Raw genomic sequence first — 19,688 nt, 5'->3', positions numbered from 1 at the left:
GAATTAAAGAAATCACACCATATATAGCCATAGTGGAAGTAAAAGCAAAAACTCGTAGCAAAAATTACAAGGATTACTATAAAGAATTAAAGAAAATGACAAACATTACATGACCCCAAATAGTGGAAGTAAAAAGCACAAACAGGAAGGGAAAAAAAACTGACAAAATTACAAGGAATACTAAAGTTCGGACAAGATAGCAGGAATGTAATGGGAGAGTTCTGCCGTGAGAGACTGAAATCCATTGACGAGCTGAGTATGAAACTCCTGATCTTCTTCTCCGATTAATCTGAAATGAACCCTTATGGCTCGCTTGCAAACCGCCATGAATTCAAGAAGTGCCGCGATAAGTTGCTGCAATTCCTGTGAACGCAATCTCGTCGCAGGCTCACCTGATAAGAACGCTGTGCACACGCTCAAGACCCCACTGTTAACCTGCATGTTCCCATGGGAGGGTATGAGTATTTCTAAGTTTTTACAAAAACGCAATAACAGATTTTGAGAGAAAATAATAACAAATTGCCCACCTGCACTGCAACACTTCCTTGAAGAATCCTCTGCAGACTCTGAAGCCGTGGTAGGTGATCTCCGTCTGAGCTACGAGGCTCCTCTAGCTCGTTTCTCAGAGCGGTTGTTCGGGTTTCAATCATTCCAATTGCATTCTCCACTGGCGAGAACTCAAGAGATTCAGACTTGGTAACCAAAAGCCTGTTCACAAGTGCCGGGAATGAACCTTCCGCCTGGAGCACTGTTCGTCTCTTCCATTGATCTTCTAATCCACCTTGTGTCTTACCGTTTTTTGTAAATGGTGTATCAAACAAAAACCGATCAAACACTCGTGCTCGAACACTTCCAGTGGAAAGAGAAAATATTCTCTCTCTTCTGCTCCCAAGATCCTCATCTTCCATGACTGCATCAACAGCCGTAATTTGCAGGTAGCACGCTCCTTCCTGCAATTCCTCTGCCTTCACTTGTCTCGAATCTGGAATGATGTGCAAAATATGGTTGCTGTCCATCCTTGATTCGTATATATGGCTCAGCTTCTCCATTATATCCCCTAGCCGCACATCTCGTGGTTCACGGTATACATATTCTTTCCTGTCCAGCTTCCCAAACTTTTCCCCGTAAAATCCCACCCGGTAATACGTGGCATCAATAAATGGGATCGGGTTTGATTCTTGGTCAAGAATGGACTCGTATATATTCGTAAGTAGCGTGTGACACTTAGCCAACTGCCCATAAGCCTTCCTGCTCTTGTAAACTGGAATAACAAGTTCCAAAATGCTTGCACAAAAATGGTAGAGCTCAGCTTGAGAGAAAAGCTTATTAGCAAGCTGTAGGTACTTGACGGCAGAGTCAACTGTTAGCTTCGAAGCACCATAACCCTCGACTTCAGCTGCAGATGCCTCTGTTGTAAACTCGCCACTTACCATCGGGCAAATTTTACGCAAGGCTGACACATGATCCTTGCTCCACACACCATCATTTCTAGCCACCAAGGCCTACAAGGCAAAAACCAAAGCATTACCATAAGTTATTACCTGCATGTAGACTGCAGCTTAAAAGCCAATCTGAGATGATCCACAACGCATCTAAAATATCACATACATATACCAACTTAAGAAAATATTACCTGCATTATCACACCTGCAACCGCCACAGCACACTGTGCAGCTTCAGCCCAGGACTGCATTTCCTGGTGGGCATCACATAGATGCAGCAGCCACATGATGTGAAGATCTGGAACAGGAGCAAATGCCATTCCAAGTTTGTAGAAGCTTTCTGCTGCAGCGTATCGATCCATAGCCATCACAGATCCCTGTAATATCAGAATTTTGACGTTGGACAAGTACAGAATGACTTACAAGGTAGTTGAATCTAATAGTGTTTTTTTTCCACTCCTATTAGGAACGAGACCCGACGATCATAGAAAAAAATGCACATATACTCAGACACACTATAAGTTCCATCAGTGTCAAATTACTATTTCCACACACAGGGATTGAATCCTATGTTATCTTATATACTTATTGAATTCATGAACACGTTAACAATACTAAAAATGGGTGTCGACGGGGAGGATTTCGAGTATAAAAGACATGACGCTTCCACCTTATAACAAGCCAATGACCAAATTTGCAATCAAGTCTTTTAATAAAGGTGACAAGACGAGCAGAAGACATTTCTTCCATCACTGACACCAGAAAGGATATTTTAAAAGTATGCAAAGTTGATTATAAACCATACCAAAAGGGCATGCCCGAGGCTCGCATCAAGAGCAAGAACAAGGCTGTCAGAAAGATGTTTCACTTCAGCCCAAGACCAGCGGTTTTCTGTAAATTTCTCCGGAATTATCAGCAGAGTATCATCAGGAAGACCACACTCCCTCAACAAATTGACACTCTTAGCTTCATCAGCCATTTCGCTTAATGACTGTTGAAGCCGCCTTGCCTCTCCACTCTCTTCCAATGAATTATCTGTTTTCATATGAGTCACTTGGACATCCGACATGAGTTCTGACAGCGTAATGGTCAGCAAAGCCCTCAGCCTAGCAGTCTGCATAAAATATAGCGAGCTCTGCAAGAACAAAGAAATTATACTCATGCCTCATAACAAAACCAGAAAGGTCTTTATATGAATATAAATGTCTCACCTTGACTAGTATTTGAAGACCAATAACAGCCCTTTTCCTGACACTGTCATTGCGGTAAACAGCAAGCCGGAGCAGATGAAAGGCAATCTGTTTTAAGAAGCGATCATTTTCCCTGGCCATCAGTGTAGCCCCATGAAGATCAAAGATTCTGTTGAAAATTGGAAAGAAGGCCTTCCAGAAGGCTAATGACTGGTTTCGGGAAAAGAAACTCGTCATTATTGTAGTAATGCAGTCCAATTTGCCATAGTCCGTAGCAATGTTGTGAGAGGCTGCCATTGATGAAAACTTTTCAGTGATCTCCAAAACCTGGAGGCTAACAGTGGCACTTACATTCTCTTCCCAAAGTTCCTGGTCAGTGTGAATGCAATTAGTAGAATAGCTCAGCGACGACTATGCCAGCAAAAATGATGAGTAATATTAAGGAGAAGACATGAAGACAATACCAGTTTTTGCCTCAAAATAGGGTGCAGCGATTCTCTTAGAGCCTGGGCTGAAGCTCCAATCCGCGAAGATTGTGCTTGAGCTAAAGCTTCTCTTAGAGAATAAGGTTGGCTAGGAGAGGCTAACTGAGAATTAACTCTCTGCCATAAGTACCCATTGTCAGGTGTTCCCTCCAGCTGCAATAAAATGTCAGACTTTAGAGGCTTCCCTATGTTTAACTTAAAATCAGCATAAAGTAAAGAACTTTCGAACTTAGTTTTAGGAAGTCCACCAAAAGAAAGCAACAATGTTAAGGAATTCTAGGTGAACTACGTTGTCACCAAAAAAGAAGAAGAGAGGAACGAACACAAGATAAATTCAGCAACTCACCCTGACTTCTTGACGGGACGCCTCTGACAGATAATTGTTGATAGCAGGAGAAAGTCGCTCGGAGTACTTTGGTGATCCAACTCCTCCTTCACTAACAGGTCCACGAGAATTGTTGCCCCCGAGGATGCTGTCAGCAGCTTTCTTGTGCTAAAATTTTTATTAATTTAAGATTACCGAATTGCCATAGGAGTCAAAACATTGTGTGAATTACAGCTATAAATATTAGCCAGTCCTCATATCATACTACCACATCCGCACAACGAGATAAAATCAAATTTTCTCTACGTCAAAAATGCAGAGCATGATAGATAACTTTATTAAACACCCTCGACCATCAATATCCACATTTCTATCGCTAACAATTTCGGTTTGGCTTCCTTTAACAGTGAGTTAAATAAAAGAGTAGCAAGTTTTAAGATAGTTGTGGAAAGGAACCTCAAATAGTACGAGGCATTCTTCCATGAGTTTGAAATACAATCTTGTACGAGCAATGCTCTGCTGCCATGCCTTGACAAGTGATGTGTCATCCAGATTACGAACAATTTGCAACACACCAATTAAAACCTCACGCTTTTCAGTAGCATTTAGGTTATAGAAAACAGGCATTTCATCTAAAATCTGCAAAATGGAAGAAAACAAAGCATAAAATGTCAGGCGAATACATCGGCTGACCTTAGCTATGATTGTATTGACATAGCAATCAATCAAAAGGTTGTTATCGCCACACCATTCAATTCCTTTAAGCATATTTCTTATTTTCCGGTCATAAGTGCACATAACGATAACTGAGTGGGATTGCAACTGAGTACTAACTTCTGAGCTACCTTTTAGCCATGGAAAACAACCATTGATCACGAAACTTTTCAAAGCAGAGACTAAAGAAACATATCTTGACTACCAAAATAAAAGAATTTATGCATGATTATTTTTCAAGCCACTATGACATACCTGCCCGACAAAAGGAAAATATAGTTGTGCAATATACAGCTTATCTTCGGCTTTCTGGTACCGAGCATCATATTCATGCTTGCATAAGAGGATCACCAAAATTCTTGCACCCTGCAAGGATACCAAAAAAGGAATACGATTTACAATGTAAAATTCTGACATGATATGTACCTCATACGTATAAACACGTGAACCAAAAATACCTTTGCCCGCAGAGGCAGCTCATCATGATCCAGGGAGAGAAATAGCTCTTGTATTAAGATGGATGACAAATAGTTCCTAGAACATACAATAAAGTTAGGCAAGGAAATTTCTTGTCCCCGTAACAGTAAGTAAAGCTGCGCACACACATAAAAGAAGATGAAAGTCTGTAGGTTCAGTTTAGGCTTCTCCATTTTGTATCATTTAAAGAGTTCCTGTGCTTACTGCAGAAGTGGCCTCTTTATATTCGATTTCTGTAACTTCTATGTCCTCAAGCGTGCTAATACTTTAAAATTATTTCAAGCAATAAAGTGCAAATGTTTGAGAATGCCAAACTGAATAACATGTAATAAATTTTGTAAGGGAGAGTACCTGTCCGATGGGTCTCTGCCAGGCATTTCAACAAAAAGATCGTGATCGGATATAATTTGCAAAAACGTGAGCTTGCACTCGTGTAGGACAGACTGGCAAACACCAGAAAACTTGTCCATGTACAATGATACCTGTTGAGTGCGAGAAGAACACTTAAAACTTATCACAATCAAAAGTAATTGAAGACTAGATTATTCCCATGTCCTAAACTACTGACAACTGATAGCAAAGATATGGCCGAGAAATCGGTAGAAAGATAAGCTACATAACATTTTTGAATTGAAGATCTTTTTCATAAACAATTTTACAATTTCCAGAACTCAAAACCATACACATGCATATGATTGAACAATTCGCTGGAAGTAACGATAACCAGTAAAAAACAATTTTTATTAGATAAAAAAGAAACTCTTATGAGAGACAACGCATATAACCATTCTCATGCTTGAACTCAACCAAAAATAAAATCAGTAGGAGACTTCCAGAACCACGTCTGATAGTCTGAACAAAAACATACCAGTTCATAGACCTGGCAGGGCTCAATGATATATAAGAGATCATAACAGAAGAAGGCCAAACTGCTGTTCAGACGTTTCGCTAAGCTCAAACCCTTTTTACAACGTTCATGTACTTCAGTTAAGAGACAATCAAACAATTGCATGATACATCGAAAAACACTTTCTTTGAGTTGCATGGGTGGAACATCCTCGCCTATGATAAAGAAAAGAAAAAATGAGCATGTTGTAACCTTAAAAAATCTGAATAGCCTTTCATTGCTGCGAGGCCACAACGTAATGTAGTAAAAATAACCTCTAAATAAGCATACTACGTTGCAGTATGATAAGTGGTCATCATCGGAATTTGTTTTTGAGTTACTTCAAACAAGTATCGGCTGCTCAAAAGATATATATTTTCTAAACTTTTTCTTGTAGGATCACTACAGGAATAGCGACACTTCAGGAGGCATTCAGGTTTAGAAAGCAAACAATCTGTAACCAAGGGTGATTTTTACGTTTTTTTTTCTCTTGAGTTCACATAATTATGCGTCATTTTATTGCAAATAAGTTACTTGTCCTTGGTTTTTGAGTTCTAGTCTTCTAGACAATCAACCAAATTACAGGTCATCAGGTTCTTTAAGAATTCAGTTATGCAATTCTTTCATTATTAGTGGGAGAGGCTAATTCCTAAAACAGCATCGCATGACACCTTAACAACGAAAGTTCTATGGAAAATTCTAAAAAAATGAAAACTGGATACCCCAAAAGTACCTGAAGGTAGATTATGATCAAAAAGACGTGCCTGCTCCAATGCCATTGATTTAACAATTAACTCGAGGAAAAACCACGCCATTGATAAAACATCGTCATATACAGGTCCAACCCGGTAACCCTTAGCCTGTACAATTAGTCAGTGTTCATCAACCAACAAAGAAATAGAATTAGAAAATTCAGAGCAGAAAGCTGGACGAATACGTAACATGGAGATATGCTCTATTAACTTTGGGGTGAGTGATAAGTCTAAGGAAATGTACAGCATATTAGAACAAAGATAAGCTAGTAGTTTCATCGAGATGTGTGCACTTTATACCTTGCTTCTAGCTAAACTTCCCCACACAGTTGATAATCCAGGATAAACCGGTGGTTGATTGCCTCCAAAATCATCAAAAGAATAATCAACATAGGTGACCAGGAAACGGTTTCGGTCAGCATCATCAAACGACACCTGCTGCACCCTAAAAAACCAAATTGAAAGAGTAAGAACAAGGACGTCACTTAATACGTGATAATTGATGAGGGTGCAATAAAAGGATTAAGCATGCTTGCTGTACATTTACTGTGTCTAGTCATATAGATTATTTGCAACTCTAGTGGCAATTGACCATACAAAGTTCAAGAACAATGACATCGTGACAAAACATTTTATTCACTAAACCCGGAACCCTTTCCCCTGATCCTTTGGGTTTAATTTTTATTGTGAACAGATTATTTGGTCCAACTAGACAAGTCCTTCTACTAATTTACCCGTAATAAACTAAAATAAACTCAGTTGCGCTAAACGCATGAATTGCATACCGAGTCAGAATATCCACCATGGCTCTGAATGCTGCGACCTGAAGCAAGTACAGAAAGGCAAATACTTAAGTGGTAAATGACGTAAAATAAAAAATTACGTGGACAGAAATAAGATCTACCAATGCTTATATCAAAATTTTATGCTAAAGGAACCACAAGACTTCAGTTGACAAACCTGAAGAGTTTCTCCACCATTGCCAATTAGATGAAGGAGCATGTTAAGAATTGGGTAAAGGAACTGAAGCAGGGCAGTGGAGTCAACATGCTTCAAACTGTTTATTGCCTTGAGAAAAAGAGAAAGAGCATGTTATAATACCAGTGAAAAAAATAAATTAAACGAGACAGTTAACGTGACTACCTGCAACAGTTCTGAACCCCAGGGAGGGCTTGTTCGGAGGGTATGTCTATCATACTCTAGACAAAAATCCCTGACACGTTCATTGGTGGGGTAAAGCGATGAACAAAGTCTTAGTCGCAACTTAAATATATTTTTGCCATCTTCCAAATAATCCAACCTCTCCTGTGATCGTCAGAGATAGTATCATCGTCGACATTATGTTCAAAAACTGTTGTGTTGATTAAAATATATAAATTTTATAACACAATTCCAAGTGTGATAAAAAATAATAAAAGGACACCTAGAATAGAATTATCTCACTAGTCATACCAAGGATGAGAACTCTGATTCACAGGTTCACCTAGCATACCACTATCAGTAGACTAGACCAAATTACACACAATGTGGTGGCAGAGTATACCTTTGTTGATTATCTTAAAGGTTTGTTGTGCTTAAGGTAATTACGCCTTAAATTAGTCATCAGCTATAGACCCTTCTACAGTCTGGACTTTTTGTTCTATATCTTTCGTTCACCAAATGAACAATTTTCATTAATTCCCTTTCCCAACTTTTGAACCTCAAACATTCAGGTGGATTTGGGCCATAATAACTAGCTAAGCACGGAAAAAAATATATATCTATCGACAGGCGACAGCATACCTTGGTGGTTTCTTGAAGATAGTGGGGAACCAGTTCTCTCATTACTGGTAGAGAAATATCAGACCGTGAGCTGCATTAATAATCAAGAAATTGTTGTCAACAAGAAAATTTGACTAAACAAGAATGGTACTTCATGTTTCATTTTAATCTAGTTGTTCAGATAACTTTGACATAATTGATATACTTCATGTTCCAATTTCATGTTGGTTTGATACTAGCACTTTTGCGCACATAGATGAGAAACGCGTCCATTAACAACTAGTGATAAGGAAATTTAAAAGAGAAGCCTACTTTCAGCAGTACATAAGAAAAAATCTAGTGCCCATATGGTAGGCCAATATAATAAACATACTGGATATAGGTCGATAATGGAAGTGATGCATATCCAACAACTACCTGAAAAAAAAAAGGTAATCGGTAACTAGAGACCAGATTCATCAAAGAGAAATAAGCACAGAACTCTATGTAAATCTTACTGGTCTTGGAGCTTCAAGCTTTGTCTGGAGATCAACATGAAAAAAAGTGAATAGCAGATGATGTGATGGCGTCCATGTGGCAGGAAGAGACACCTTAATTTCATCATGGTAACTAGCAGCTCTAGCTCCAACAGCAACTTGTGTATGAGTCCACTTCTGAAGTGACACACCAGGCTCTCTTGGATAAATTGCCTAGCCAAATCAAAAGTAAGAAACATATAAAGACTAGAGAGAAATACTGATCGTTTCCAGGACTAGTGATGATCAATATAATTACCTCGAGTGGTTGTTTACGGACATCTGCATCATCCTTTCTCAATTCTACTCGGATAAAGGTATTCCTTTTCCGACTCAAAGTAACAGCTACAGGATACACATAAAGGCAATGGAAGAGATGTAGAAAAGGCTCGTTTCTTGTCGTAGAGCAGAAATCAAAAGCCTGGAACAAGAAGATGGATAATCAGATCAAGTTACCGGTAAATTATACCAGGGACTAGAGACAGTTTTCCACCTTCATAACTAGAGTCAGAAAACAGAATGATCTCTTTTTTACTATTCTCCTATTTCAACCGAAATCTTATATGAAGAGAGTCCCTAATTTTTGGGTTCAGTTAAGAAACAAGTTGTTAGGAAACCCCACCAAGATGTATCTAGCTCCAAAGTAGAATGCTGGTCAAGGATGACTATCAGGAGGAGAAAACAGGTTGATGAAAAGAGAGGGAAGCTAAAGAAAAAGAAACACTTTAAGCAGTAGAACAAGGAATCAGTAGAAAGAATCATAAAGCTGATACACTTACATAATAACAATTGTCAAGATTCCCACTTGAGCTTGTTAGGTTTCTTGAGACATCCTTTGCGTCCTCTGTATTCCACTTGGAACCGCTACTACGGGGTCCACCAGAACCAGAACTGGGACACTTCATAAGTGTCAGGTCACTGAGGCGGTCAGTTGGATCAAGAGAGTCATTTATGATACTTCCATTCTCAGATAGATCTTCAAAGTCTCCATGTCCATTTCGATGTTTCTCAATTTCCAGTCTTAGAACCCCTTTAACAGGTTTATGAACCTTCCGTTTAGGGTCCTGTAAAATCCAAAGAATAAATTATTAGACAATAGTACATTAGGTAATGTCATATGTCATAATGTTTCAGACGGTTTATAGGGATTTCTCCTCTAAATGAAAGCAGCGATCGATGTGATATCCATAAAAAGCATATCCACAATTCGGATCTAACACTTTTTATGTGAGTGTAACAAAAGACAGCTCATAAATCTTGTTCTCTTCTGATGTAGTGATGTACTAGTACATATAATCGTCACTAACTGCACTTCAGAAAGATGAAACGAAATGAAGGGCTTCCCTTCCTCATAACTCATAAAATAAGCACCATTATGTGATTGTCAAGTGCTACCAGGATTGATTCATTCATATAGATAACATAAAAAAAAAAGATCAATATGAAATAGAAAAGGCTACAATCAATCGATTGTGTATACAACTTTAATTGTGTACATATATATCCAGTTCAGGAAAGACCAAGCAAGTGTGCCTAGCAAGTATCAGACGTGCTAGGATGATCAGATTGAATAGGAAATCAACATGAAAACTATTTTACACCATATCTAGTTCAAAGCAATGTAAATACAATCATAAAGAGTATAATAAAACTATGACTAGAAACTGTGTTGGCTGTGAAAATTAAACATCCTACCTGAATTGACTCCTCAGAGTAATTCTCCTTAACCTTGTTTAAATTAGATATTTCAACGACGACAGAACTTCCACCAGAATAACCTTGCTTTCCATCAGATGTGATCTTTGCAATGGGTTCAAAAACCCCATCATGGGAACTTGAAGCAGTCATACTGGGAGCCAGAGGACTGCTAGGGGAAGCAGGTTCACCATTGTTTGTGGCGAAATTATTATCAAAAAGCGGAACAACTGCCCAGGCAAAAGACTCTCGGTAAGGCATAATGCGGGACCAGACCTGCAACTTTTGCTTTTCCCTTTCAGTTAAGTGCACCTGATTCGCGAATGGCCAAAGAACTGAGTTACCACAAACAGGATACTTACAAATGGTGATATAAAGATGCAGCTATCACCATGACTACTCCTAAATATATAATCAAAACACTAGTAAGTCAATAGACTATCTTTAGATCACTCCAAATAAATTTTGAGAGCCAAAATCTCCAAGACCGAGACATTGAACATGAGCAAGAGACAGTAAGGGGAATTCTAGGATTAAGGCAATTACAGGTTCTTTACGGGAATAGACAGATGATGTAACGCCTCCCTCCTCTGTTGCTGTTTTTTCTAATTGAATCAGCAAGCAAACTGATGCTGATGGAGCATCTAGATAAAATACTCCACGATTTTCAGATGAAAGTTTAGCCTGCAAGAAAATGTACAAGAAACTCAAAATCAAAATCAACTTGATAGTACCACAGAGAAGAAAAGATGAAAAGGGGCCAGTTCACTCAGTTCAGTGACTTACATCCTGCATTTCCGTTGGCAAAATATGGAAATAAAAATCCTCAGAGAGTTTCTCTTTCCTCTCTTGATTGTACAAAGAAATCGAGCCAAAAAATGGTTCTGCAGGGTAGCAAGAGAAGGGCGTGAAAAAAAAGGAACTCAAAGAGGTTAAAATAGATCTAAAATTACAACAAATAGACAGTATTCCCCCAACAGCTAGTCAGAGTCCTCACCAACTAAGCCAGACTGAAAAGCTAGAGACAAAACTCTGACAGATATCTTCATTCCACTGTGAAGGGAACAGAAGAATAAATCAGGCAAAGATACTAAGACAGGATCAGGTAAAGCACAGCGAAATGCAAAAGATAACCTGGAATAGCTTGCTGCAGGAGACTCTGGAGTTCTCTGGCCAAATATCATAGATCGTTCATTTTCCCAATCAAAAGCTGGTTCATATGCAGGGAGCGGAGGTTGCCCAAAGTGCTGCAAACAAAAAATAGCATACCATTGGAAAATAAGAACAAAAAAAATGAGCAATGTAGAAGAGTTGTGCAGAGAAGAATAAAAACCTTGGAGGATCCAGAATCAGCAAACGGCCTCCCGGAAATGCTGGCTACATCCTCCTCCAATGTCGCACTCCTAGCACTAGCAAGACGGATTTCTAGAGAAATCACAAGTAGTGAGAATTGACTTTCGGCATAAAATTGACAAAAAAGAGGCAAAAACACACATGCATCCCTACCAGTCTCAGTATCTGTGTCAGGTCCTTCAAAAATCTGAGTCTGGAAAGAATCAGGCCGAGTGTGTTCATAGTGACCGTATTTATTAACATCCTTGACCCATTCCGTTCCGTAGCATTGAACCAATTGGTTCAAATGCGGCCACTGCTCCAGGTTTTCATCAAGCTGGTTACGAAAATCAAAAGTAAGAGAGAGACAGAAACGCAATTAAAAAGCTCTTAGGCAGCAAAAGAGGAGACATACCAAAGGATCGAGCTTAGGGAGAGCAACAGGCTGGCGAGGAATCTTGCGAAAGCGAAGGCCAAGGTTGTTGTTGTTGTTGCTCTCCATATTGATTTTGGTATCGAAATCGGAGATCTATACAATGTATGCTACAACATCTCTGAGCTACACAGAAGAAAATTGGGCGTTGTTGTAGTTGTTGTTAATCTGAAAACCTAGAAAACGGGAAGAAGCACATTTGGATTTGGTGAGTAGATCTGCGAGAGGAGAGAGAGCTCACGGTGAGTGAGTGAGTGGGAGGAATCTTTGCCTTTACGCAGAGGAAGAGATCCGTGAGAGTGGAAGCAGTTGTGGAAAAAAAGCGAAAGAATTATTCATTCATTATCAAATAGCCGTCGAGCTGGAGCCGAAGTCCAACCACAGTCCAACTCCACACTCCTTTTTTTTCTTAATTTTTTATTATTTAAAGAGTCAATCAACGACTAAATTCTCACAATTTGAGTAAATAATGCAAAATTAAAACACTAAATTCTCACAATACCAACAAATATCTGTATTTGTCGTATCCAAACAAAAGAATTTACTTGTTACATTTTAAATATTGAGGCTTTATTCCATTCTCTGAGATAAACGTGTTCATAGATATTCAACGTGCTTCGAACCAGATTCATCTAAACCAATTTCATACCGGATCAAACCGAGAACCATAGATCGGACAAGTTTTCAGAAACAATTAGATAGGAGTGAGTAACATACAAAGTATATACCATAATCTCTTAAGCCAAGTAAAAAAAGAATCAACTTGCACCAATCAAAATCAAAAATCAAAAAATCATATCCCTCATCATTCAGATTTCAGATGGGTTGTCTGACACTATAGTGTGAAACACAAAATGTGTAAATGTCTTCGTTATGTCTCTGCACAAACACAAACACACAAAAAAAAAGACTTGTTAGGCCTATAATCCAAAATATGATAACAAAGAGATGAAGAAGGTAGAGAGCTGACTTGAGATGTTGAAGGGTCATGTTTTGTAACAAAGAAGGATGGAGAAGAACAAGACTCTGCCACTCTTCCTTATCAATCTTCCCGTCCAGTTTACTATCAGCTTCTTCAAATGTCTACACCAATTTCATTTTTATATATAATCATGTCAAATAACAAAAATGAAGAAGACTAGTCAAGGTCAATGGAGATCAATATCAAAAGCCCCCACCTTATCTATAATGCTCTCTATCACATCATCAGAAAGGTTCATGCCAGATTCAGCTAGAATTGCCACCACCATTTGCTTCAACTTCACATCAACATAGGATTAGAAAAACGTAAAACACACATACACATCTCTAAGAATAATGCCAACTGTATATAAATATAATGTACCTCGTCTCTCTCTATATACCCTTGCTGCTTCAGATCATACAGCTTGAAAGAAACTGCAGAGGCAAATCAGATCATATCAAAGAGCGTGACAAGGTTGGATATTAAAAAAGGACAAAGACCAAAACTCTACCACTTACACTCAATCTTATCATCCATTTGAGCCTTGGGGTGAAAAACCGAAATAGCACGCGCAAAGGTTTCAAAATCTAGAATCCCAGTACGCTTGGTATCAAACAAGTCAAACACCTGCAAAAGCTTGAACATGAGTTCACAAAACAAGGAAACTCAGATTTGACGGCGTTAAAAAGTCTTTTTTACCCTATCAGCAAAAAGGCTTCTCTTATTGTTTGTCTTGTTGAATAGCACCAATTGAAATTGTTCCTGCAAAATTTGAAAGGATGATACTGAATGTATAGGACGAAGGAGTACTAGTAGACGATGGAATTCTGCATATACCTTGTCGATAAGCCCGTTTCTGCTAATGCTCCTGAACATTTCGTAAAGAGCTTCAATCTCATTGACAGTAACTGCAATCATCAGTACAAGAGTGACTTTGAGTTGTGATGAGAATCAATAAGCAGTTGAGTGAAAGTGTAAGGAAAAAGTAGACATACACACAGTGCCTCTGGCCACATCCTTAGGGTTCTGAAGACACCTGCACTGTGAGGAGAGATCAGCATCGCAACAAGTCAGCAGAATTGTGATGAAGTGCTTTAATCCATCAAAACACTGCATCAACATCTCTCTTTCCAACTCACTATTTCCATGCCTACCACAATCCACAAACACAGAAAAAGATGGTTAGTTCCACTGAATATCATTCAACAGAAACCCTCTAAAAGTTGAGGGAAAGTTAATCGAAACAGATGCCAAAATTCAAGAATCGAACACAAATATGACGATCAGACGCAGAAATGGCTGACATCAAACGGATAACATATCGCAGGTAAAGAGGAGGGAAGTGATGAGGAAGGAGTAAGTTTTGACTTTTGAGAGAAGAGAAGAAGATGAACACACAAAAAAAATTACTTTTTTTTTGTTTTTAGTTTCTTTCGTTTGCGTGTAAAGAAGCTTGAGATAACGACTTGTTCAGAAAGAAAGTTTTTCACTTTCACCACGATCTCGAGCTATTGTTGGCTGCTGAGACCTGAGAAGGGATCAACAAGTTCGTTGGCGTAAAATTAGTCGTCTCTTAGTTAGTTGGTGACCACTTGGACAAGTTGACATTTTGAAAGAAAGAAACAGAGAGAGAGAGAGAGTTACTAAAGTGGGAAAATAAGATATCCAAGAATGTATTCATCAAGACTAATAAGATACCCAAGAATCTTTCTGGCAAGTCACTGACACAGGTCTGAGTTCTTGGATCTCTGGCACCAACTTTTCTCAACTGCTTTCAGGTTTGGTTTGATTCTCAGACACTTTTTGGCACATTGATCGACTTTATCGGCCTAGAGATTTTGCCAACTCTCATCCGAATTTTACATGATCATCAAAGCTTCGAAACTTGGCCTGTGACGGTTCTTCTCCACCGTCACCATCGATTTCAAAACTCATTCTCCGCTACACAGAACCAAGGTTTTTTCATTGGCCATCAATGTCAACAAATTATCAATGGGGGCCCAAGAGGCCCACACCATTCAACTTTATGATTGTGTTATTGGTTTGGTTGGACAGGTTTGAATAAAGAGATCTGCTCCCATGTCGCAAGCACAGGCTATAACCCCCTAGGGACCAGGGGTGCTTCATTTATTATATGTTTGTTTTCATTTATCATGTGTTTTATCACCTATGGAAAGACTAATTGAGAGTGATGGAGAACATTTATTAACCAAAACAGAAATTTGATCTAAGCCACAAGCTTTTCTTCAAAAAAAATTAAGTATATTGCTCTCCTTGTTTTTTTTTTTTTTTTTTTTTTTTGGTAAAGCTCTCCTTGTTGTTAGTTAATGAATCAAAGACATCTAATATTTCGTAATGCCTGATACTGATGTGACTGAGACCAAATGTAGGGGTGATTAGCAATCAAATCAAATTATAGGGTGATAAATGCAAATTAATAAAACCAAGAGAAGAAAGTAAAAACAGAGAAGAGTAAGAGCATGTCCATTAGACAAACTCTTTTAAGAATCCTTAAGAATATTTTAATAGTTTTTTCTGTTTTAGGAAAAATTATAAAACTCTAATCATTTTAATGGTCCATTAGTGAACCTGTAATGGGTGTCTTAAGAATAAAATATATATTTTTTTTAATTTTTTTTTAATTTTTGTTTATTTTTTTTTTAACTTAATTTTAAATTTAAATATACATTTCATATAAAACAATATTATTAAAACATTACAGAAATTTTAAGAATACAAAATACATATATAGATCGTAAAACTTTTATTTCTACTCTTCAGACGAACCAAATTTGTTCCAGATATGCTGAATTAAATCCGCTTTCAATCGTTCATGTATTTGATTATCACGGACTTCATTTCGAATTCCGATCATATTGAGGATGTTTGTAGACATAGTTGTAGAGTATCCCATATCTACTTGTGAAGTTCTGGTTGATTCACTTCCTTGAAATTCTTCTATATCATGCAGATTGTAGTGATCTCGTTCGTTTTCTACAATCATATTGTGTAATATGATAGATGCTCGCATAATTTTTCCAATTTTTACCTTATCCCAGAAAAGAGCTGGATTTCTTATTATTGCAAATCGAGCTTGCAGAACTCCAAAAGCACGCTCGACATCTTTTCGGACGGATTCTTGGCAAGTAGCAAAACACTGTGATTTTGGATCTTGAGGGAGTGAAACAGATTGTACGAAAGTTGCCCATTTTGGGTAAATACCGTCAGTGAGGTAATAAGCCAAGTTATACTTGTGTCCATTCACCCAGTATTGCACTTTTGGAGCTCGACCTTGTAAAATGTCATCAAAAACAGGTGAACGTTCAAGAACGTTAATATCATTCAAGGTACCTGGAGGTCCAAAAAACGCATGCCATATCCAAAGATCTTGTGATGCTACTGCCTCCAAAACAATTGTCGGTTTTCCAGAACCACGTGTATATTGCCCTTTCCAAGCAGTAGGACAATTCTTCCACTCCCAATGCATACAATCGATGCTTCCTATCATCCCGGGAAACCCCCGCGCCTCTCCATTATCGAGGAGTCTTTGAAGATCATCTGATGTGGGCCTTCTTAAGTATTCATCTCCGAACAATTGTATTATTCCGTCTGTGAAATTTTCCAAGCATAATAGTGCAGTACTTGCACCTAGTCGGAGGTATTCGTCAACCGCATCAGCCGCACAACCATATGCCATCATACGAATTGCTGCCGTACACTTTTGTAGTGCAGATAGACCAAACCTTCCGTGAGCATTTCTTCGTTGTTGAAAGTACGGAACTTCATTAGAGAGGCGACCAACAATACGCAAGAACAAGTCTTTGGTCATTCGAAAACGGCGTCGAAAAATATGAGGCGGGTATGTTGCACCTTCACAGAAATAATCATTCCATAAGCGGATATGACCTTGTTCGCGTTCTCTTTCAATATATGCGCGTTTCTTCTTTTGCTTTGCTGCGGTATGACGATCAAGAACAGCGTCGAACAGATCGTCACATTTTTGATCAATAATATCATCAATAAGGTCATCAAAAGAATCATCAAGACCATTGTTGGAAGATGATGCCATAATTGAAAAAAATTTGATGGAAAATTAAAGTTGGTTAGACTTTAGGAATTGAGACGTTTGATGGAGAATACAAAATTTTAGAAATAGTAGAATTTAGAAATAGCAGAAATTTGAAGAAGATGAAATTTGGAAATCGATATATGAGAAAGAGAAGAAGGGGTCTTTGTTGTAGTTAACTATATTGGTTTTAGACATATATATAGAAACAGTTGTGTTCGAAACTTGTGGTATACAATTACAAAACATAAAGTTGTGGCTTACAAATGTCATCCAAATACATGTGGGTAAAATATTCATCCAACAACATGTGGAATATACATGTGGGTAAAGCTTTTAAAACTCAGCCTAGTAAATCTTATCACTCGTGACCAACATCTTATCCCACACCATCAAATACAAGCCATCTTCCCATTGAAGTCATCAAAACCAACGATCATTACTCCATCATATCCCTACACCAAAAAATATCATAAATAATTATTCATAAAACATATACATAAAACATAAAAGAAGATACTATAACATTAACATTAATAGCAAAAAACAAACACAAAAGAACTACATAGCCGAGCAACATAAACCTTAAAAGAAAACAAAAAAAATTAAACACTAACTACATAGAACTACATAGCCGAGCAAAACAAATGTATCAGAAGATACAGAAACTTATGAAACCGATACAATAATGCTTTAAGCCAACAACTCATTAATAAGCTGGGTCTTCAAGGCCTCTTCTCTCTCAGATAGTGGCTCAGCTTTACACAGAAGACTATCCAGCAATTTTTTGTTAGTAATCTTGTCCTTCATGGCAAGGTCTCTCTCCTTCATTTCATACATGCTCTTTATGTCACTCAGCCCACTAACTGCTTCTTTACCACCAGAGGTACCAACCAGTTTCTTTTTTGCAGCCTTGGCAGCTTTTACACCAGGTGGCCGAGCCATGCTAACATCATCTCCATGGTCTTAGGTTTGTGAGTTTGTAGTGTGAGCTGAAGTCTCACCAACCTTCCTTCTTTTCCCCTTTCCACCATCTTTAACCGCAGATGCTGAGCACCATTTTTGGTCATGTCTAAGTTCCCTCCAAGCATGTTCAAGATTGAACTTGAATTGGTGATCATTGTAAAAAATTTGGTGAGCTGTCTTCATCACGTCATTCTCATTTTGCCCACTGGTTTGAGCCTTCAATGCAGCTTCATAACAGCCGCAAAACTTGGAGACATGGTCGTTGATCCTCTGCCACCTCTGCTTCAGCTGACCAGACTCTCTATCTTGCTCATTAACCAGCTGTTTAGAAGAGTTGAAGTAGATGGTTATTCTTTTCCAAAAAGCATCTACTTTTTGCTCATTGCTGATGATTGGATCTTTAGAAGTGTTCAACCAGGCGCTTATCAACGCAACATCCTCCACAAGAGACCACTTCCTCCTCTCTTTCACATTTCGCTGATCAGGTACTTGGCTGCTAAACCTTGGAACTTCATGTGATCCAAGGTCTTGAGATGGTGAAAAACAGAATGTCTGTTCCTCTTGACTTGTCAAGAGGTTTACAAACCCCTGTGAACTGTTAAAAGAGTCCATGGTTTTGAGAAAGACTCTTCGGTTTAAGAGATGAGAGTGAAAGAAATGAGGATATTTGTGAGTTTTAGAAAGTTTAAAAGAGTGAAAGAAATGAGAAGAGTTGAGAGTTTAAGAAAGTTTTTACTCTTCACCTAAAAACTTTCTATATGTAATCGGTTTTATAGAAGTTTAAAAGATTAAAAGTTTTAAAAATGAGAAATGAGAATTTGATGAATGTGTTTAATGAGAATAGATGTGTTTTAAATTTTTTTGTGTTTTCAATGGAAAGAGTGCTTTTACTCTTCACCTAACAGCTTTAACTCTTTTAAACCAGTTTCAATCAATCAAGCATTCATAACAAAACACTTAAGCCTTCACCTAACAAATATCTTTGAACCCTTTTCACCAAAAAAATGTTCAACCGATGCACTTCTAAGCCTAACTATCTATGCTAACAACTAGTTACTTGTATGAACCAAACTAACCTTGCATTTGCACTGCAAAGAATGCTTGATTGCTTCCAACATCAGCTCTTTATTGTCTCCCAAGTTAACCTAGCCACAAAACAAGAATAAGGATCAACACAAACCCAAACATTGCATATTTTACTTACACACATAAAAATGTCATCGGATATTTGATGTTGATTTACCTTTGGATATGTGATACACTCGTCAAAAACATGCCATCTGACTCTGCTTGATGAACCATCTATGTTTGTTTATCCATGTACCCTCGTCAAAAACATATACCCAAAAAAATTAGTATATGCAAACACAAACAAAACCGATCATATGCCAATAACAAACCAATTACATCCAAAATATGCATAAAACGTATGTAAACTACACTAATATAGACTATTACTCATTCAATTTAGCATAATTTAATTACAAGAAAAATCCCCAAATCAATCAAGAACCCTAATTTACCGATGTTCCCAAAAATCCCCAAACAACTTCGAAATCGTTAAAAGAAACTTACCAATGTTCGCATATGACTTTATTCTTCATAGAAGCTCGGATTATATCGTCGTTTAGGAGGATTGATCGGAAATTTGTTGATTTCGTTGAAGGAACCATAAAATCGCCATT

General features: G+C 38.0%; 3 protein-coding genes and 1 long non-coding RNA gene across 6 annotated transcripts; all 4 read right to left on the bottom strand.

Annotated features, from left to right (window-relative positions):
• Positions 1 to 3: 3 nt before the first annotated feature.
• On the bottom strand, positions 4 to 12,344 carry LOC18030807 (guanine nucleotide exchange factor SPIKE 1). 3 transcript variants are annotated; one of them, XM_024148686.1, is made up of 31 exons: positions 12,249 to 12,344; positions 11,990 to 12,133; positions 11,749 to 11,911; positions 11,576 to 11,667; positions 11,377 to 11,489; positions 11,240 to 11,295; positions 11,029 to 11,126; positions 10,789 to 10,926; positions 10,243 to 10,554; positions 9,327 to 9,611; positions 8,807 to 8,968; positions 8,530 to 8,721; positions 8,406 to 8,449; positions 8,054 to 8,123; positions 7,415 to 7,576; positions 7,232 to 7,339; positions 7,057 to 7,094; positions 6,572 to 6,716; positions 6,253 to 6,379; positions 5,502 to 5,695; positions 4,985 to 5,115; positions 4,615 to 4,690; positions 4,412 to 4,522; positions 3,899 to 4,081; positions 3,464 to 3,610; positions 3,097 to 3,270; positions 2,654 to 3,001; positions 2,248 to 2,577; positions 1,634 to 1,819; positions 528 to 1,502; positions 4 to 435 (listed from the first exon to the last, which is right to left on the bottom strand). In XM_024148686.1, the coding sequence occupies exons 2-31, from the start codon at positions 12,074 to 12,076 to the stop codon at positions 181 to 183; spliced, it is 5,502 nt and encodes a 1,833-aa protein (XP_024004454.1). In that variant the 5' UTR covers positions 12,077 to 12,133; positions 12,249 to 12,344; the 3' UTR covers positions 4 to 180. The 3 variants fall into 3 exon arrangements, with proteins under 3 accessions (XP_024004454.1, XP_024004455.1, XP_006414365.1); XM_024148687.1 differs by having other exon boundaries at positions 11,990 to 12,128; positions 12,249 to 12,313; XM_006414302.2 differs by having other exon boundaries at positions 11,990 to 12,323.
• A 404-nt stretch (positions 12,345 to 12,748) lies between these two features.
• LOC18030806 (calcineurin B-like protein 6) lies at positions 12,749 to 14,315 on the bottom strand. The gene is made up of 9 exons (XM_006414301.2): positions 14,242 to 14,315; positions 13,967 to 14,121; positions 13,809 to 13,879; positions 13,671 to 13,733; positions 13,490 to 13,598; positions 13,353 to 13,405; positions 13,186 to 13,266; positions 12,978 to 13,090; positions 12,749 to 12,886 (listed from the first exon to the last, which is right to left on the bottom strand). The coding sequence occupies exons 2-9, from the start codon at positions 14,091 to 14,093 to the stop codon at positions 12,817 to 12,819; spliced, it is 687 nt and encodes a 228-aa protein (XP_006414364.1). The 5' UTR covers positions 14,094 to 14,121; positions 14,242 to 14,315; the 3' UTR covers positions 12,749 to 12,816.
• Positions 14,316 to 15,741: 1,426 nt separating this feature from the next.
• On the bottom strand, positions 15,742 to 17,040 carry LOC112081941. The gene has a single exon (XM_024149009.1). It carries the CDS (start codon positions 17,038 to 17,040, stop codon positions 15,742 to 15,744), a length of 1,299 nt encoding a protein of 432 aa, XP_024004777.1.
• A 216-nt stretch (positions 17,041 to 17,256) lies between these two features.
• On the bottom strand, positions 17,257 to 19,554 carry LOC112082425. Its single transcript, XR_002897095.1, has 3 exons — positions 19,247 to 19,554; positions 19,080 to 19,148; positions 17,257 to 17,492 (listed from the first exon to the last, which is right to left on the bottom strand). It is a non-coding gene; the product is annotated as an uncharacterized LOC112082425 (long non-coding RNA).
• Positions 19,555 to 19,688: the final 134 nt, after the last annotated feature.

This window comes from Eutrema salsugineum, unplaced genomic scaffold, assembly GCF_000478725.1.
Source record: "Eutrema salsugineum unplaced genomic scaffold, Eutsalg1_0 scaffold_1, whole genome shotgun sequence".
Classification (NCBI taxonomy): Eukaryota; Viridiplantae; Streptophyta; class Magnoliopsida; order Brassicales; family Brassicaceae; genus Eutrema; species Eutrema salsugineum.
The sequence above is the reverse complement of the archived record's forward strand: the minus strand, read 5'-3'. Positions and strand labels throughout refer to the sequence as shown.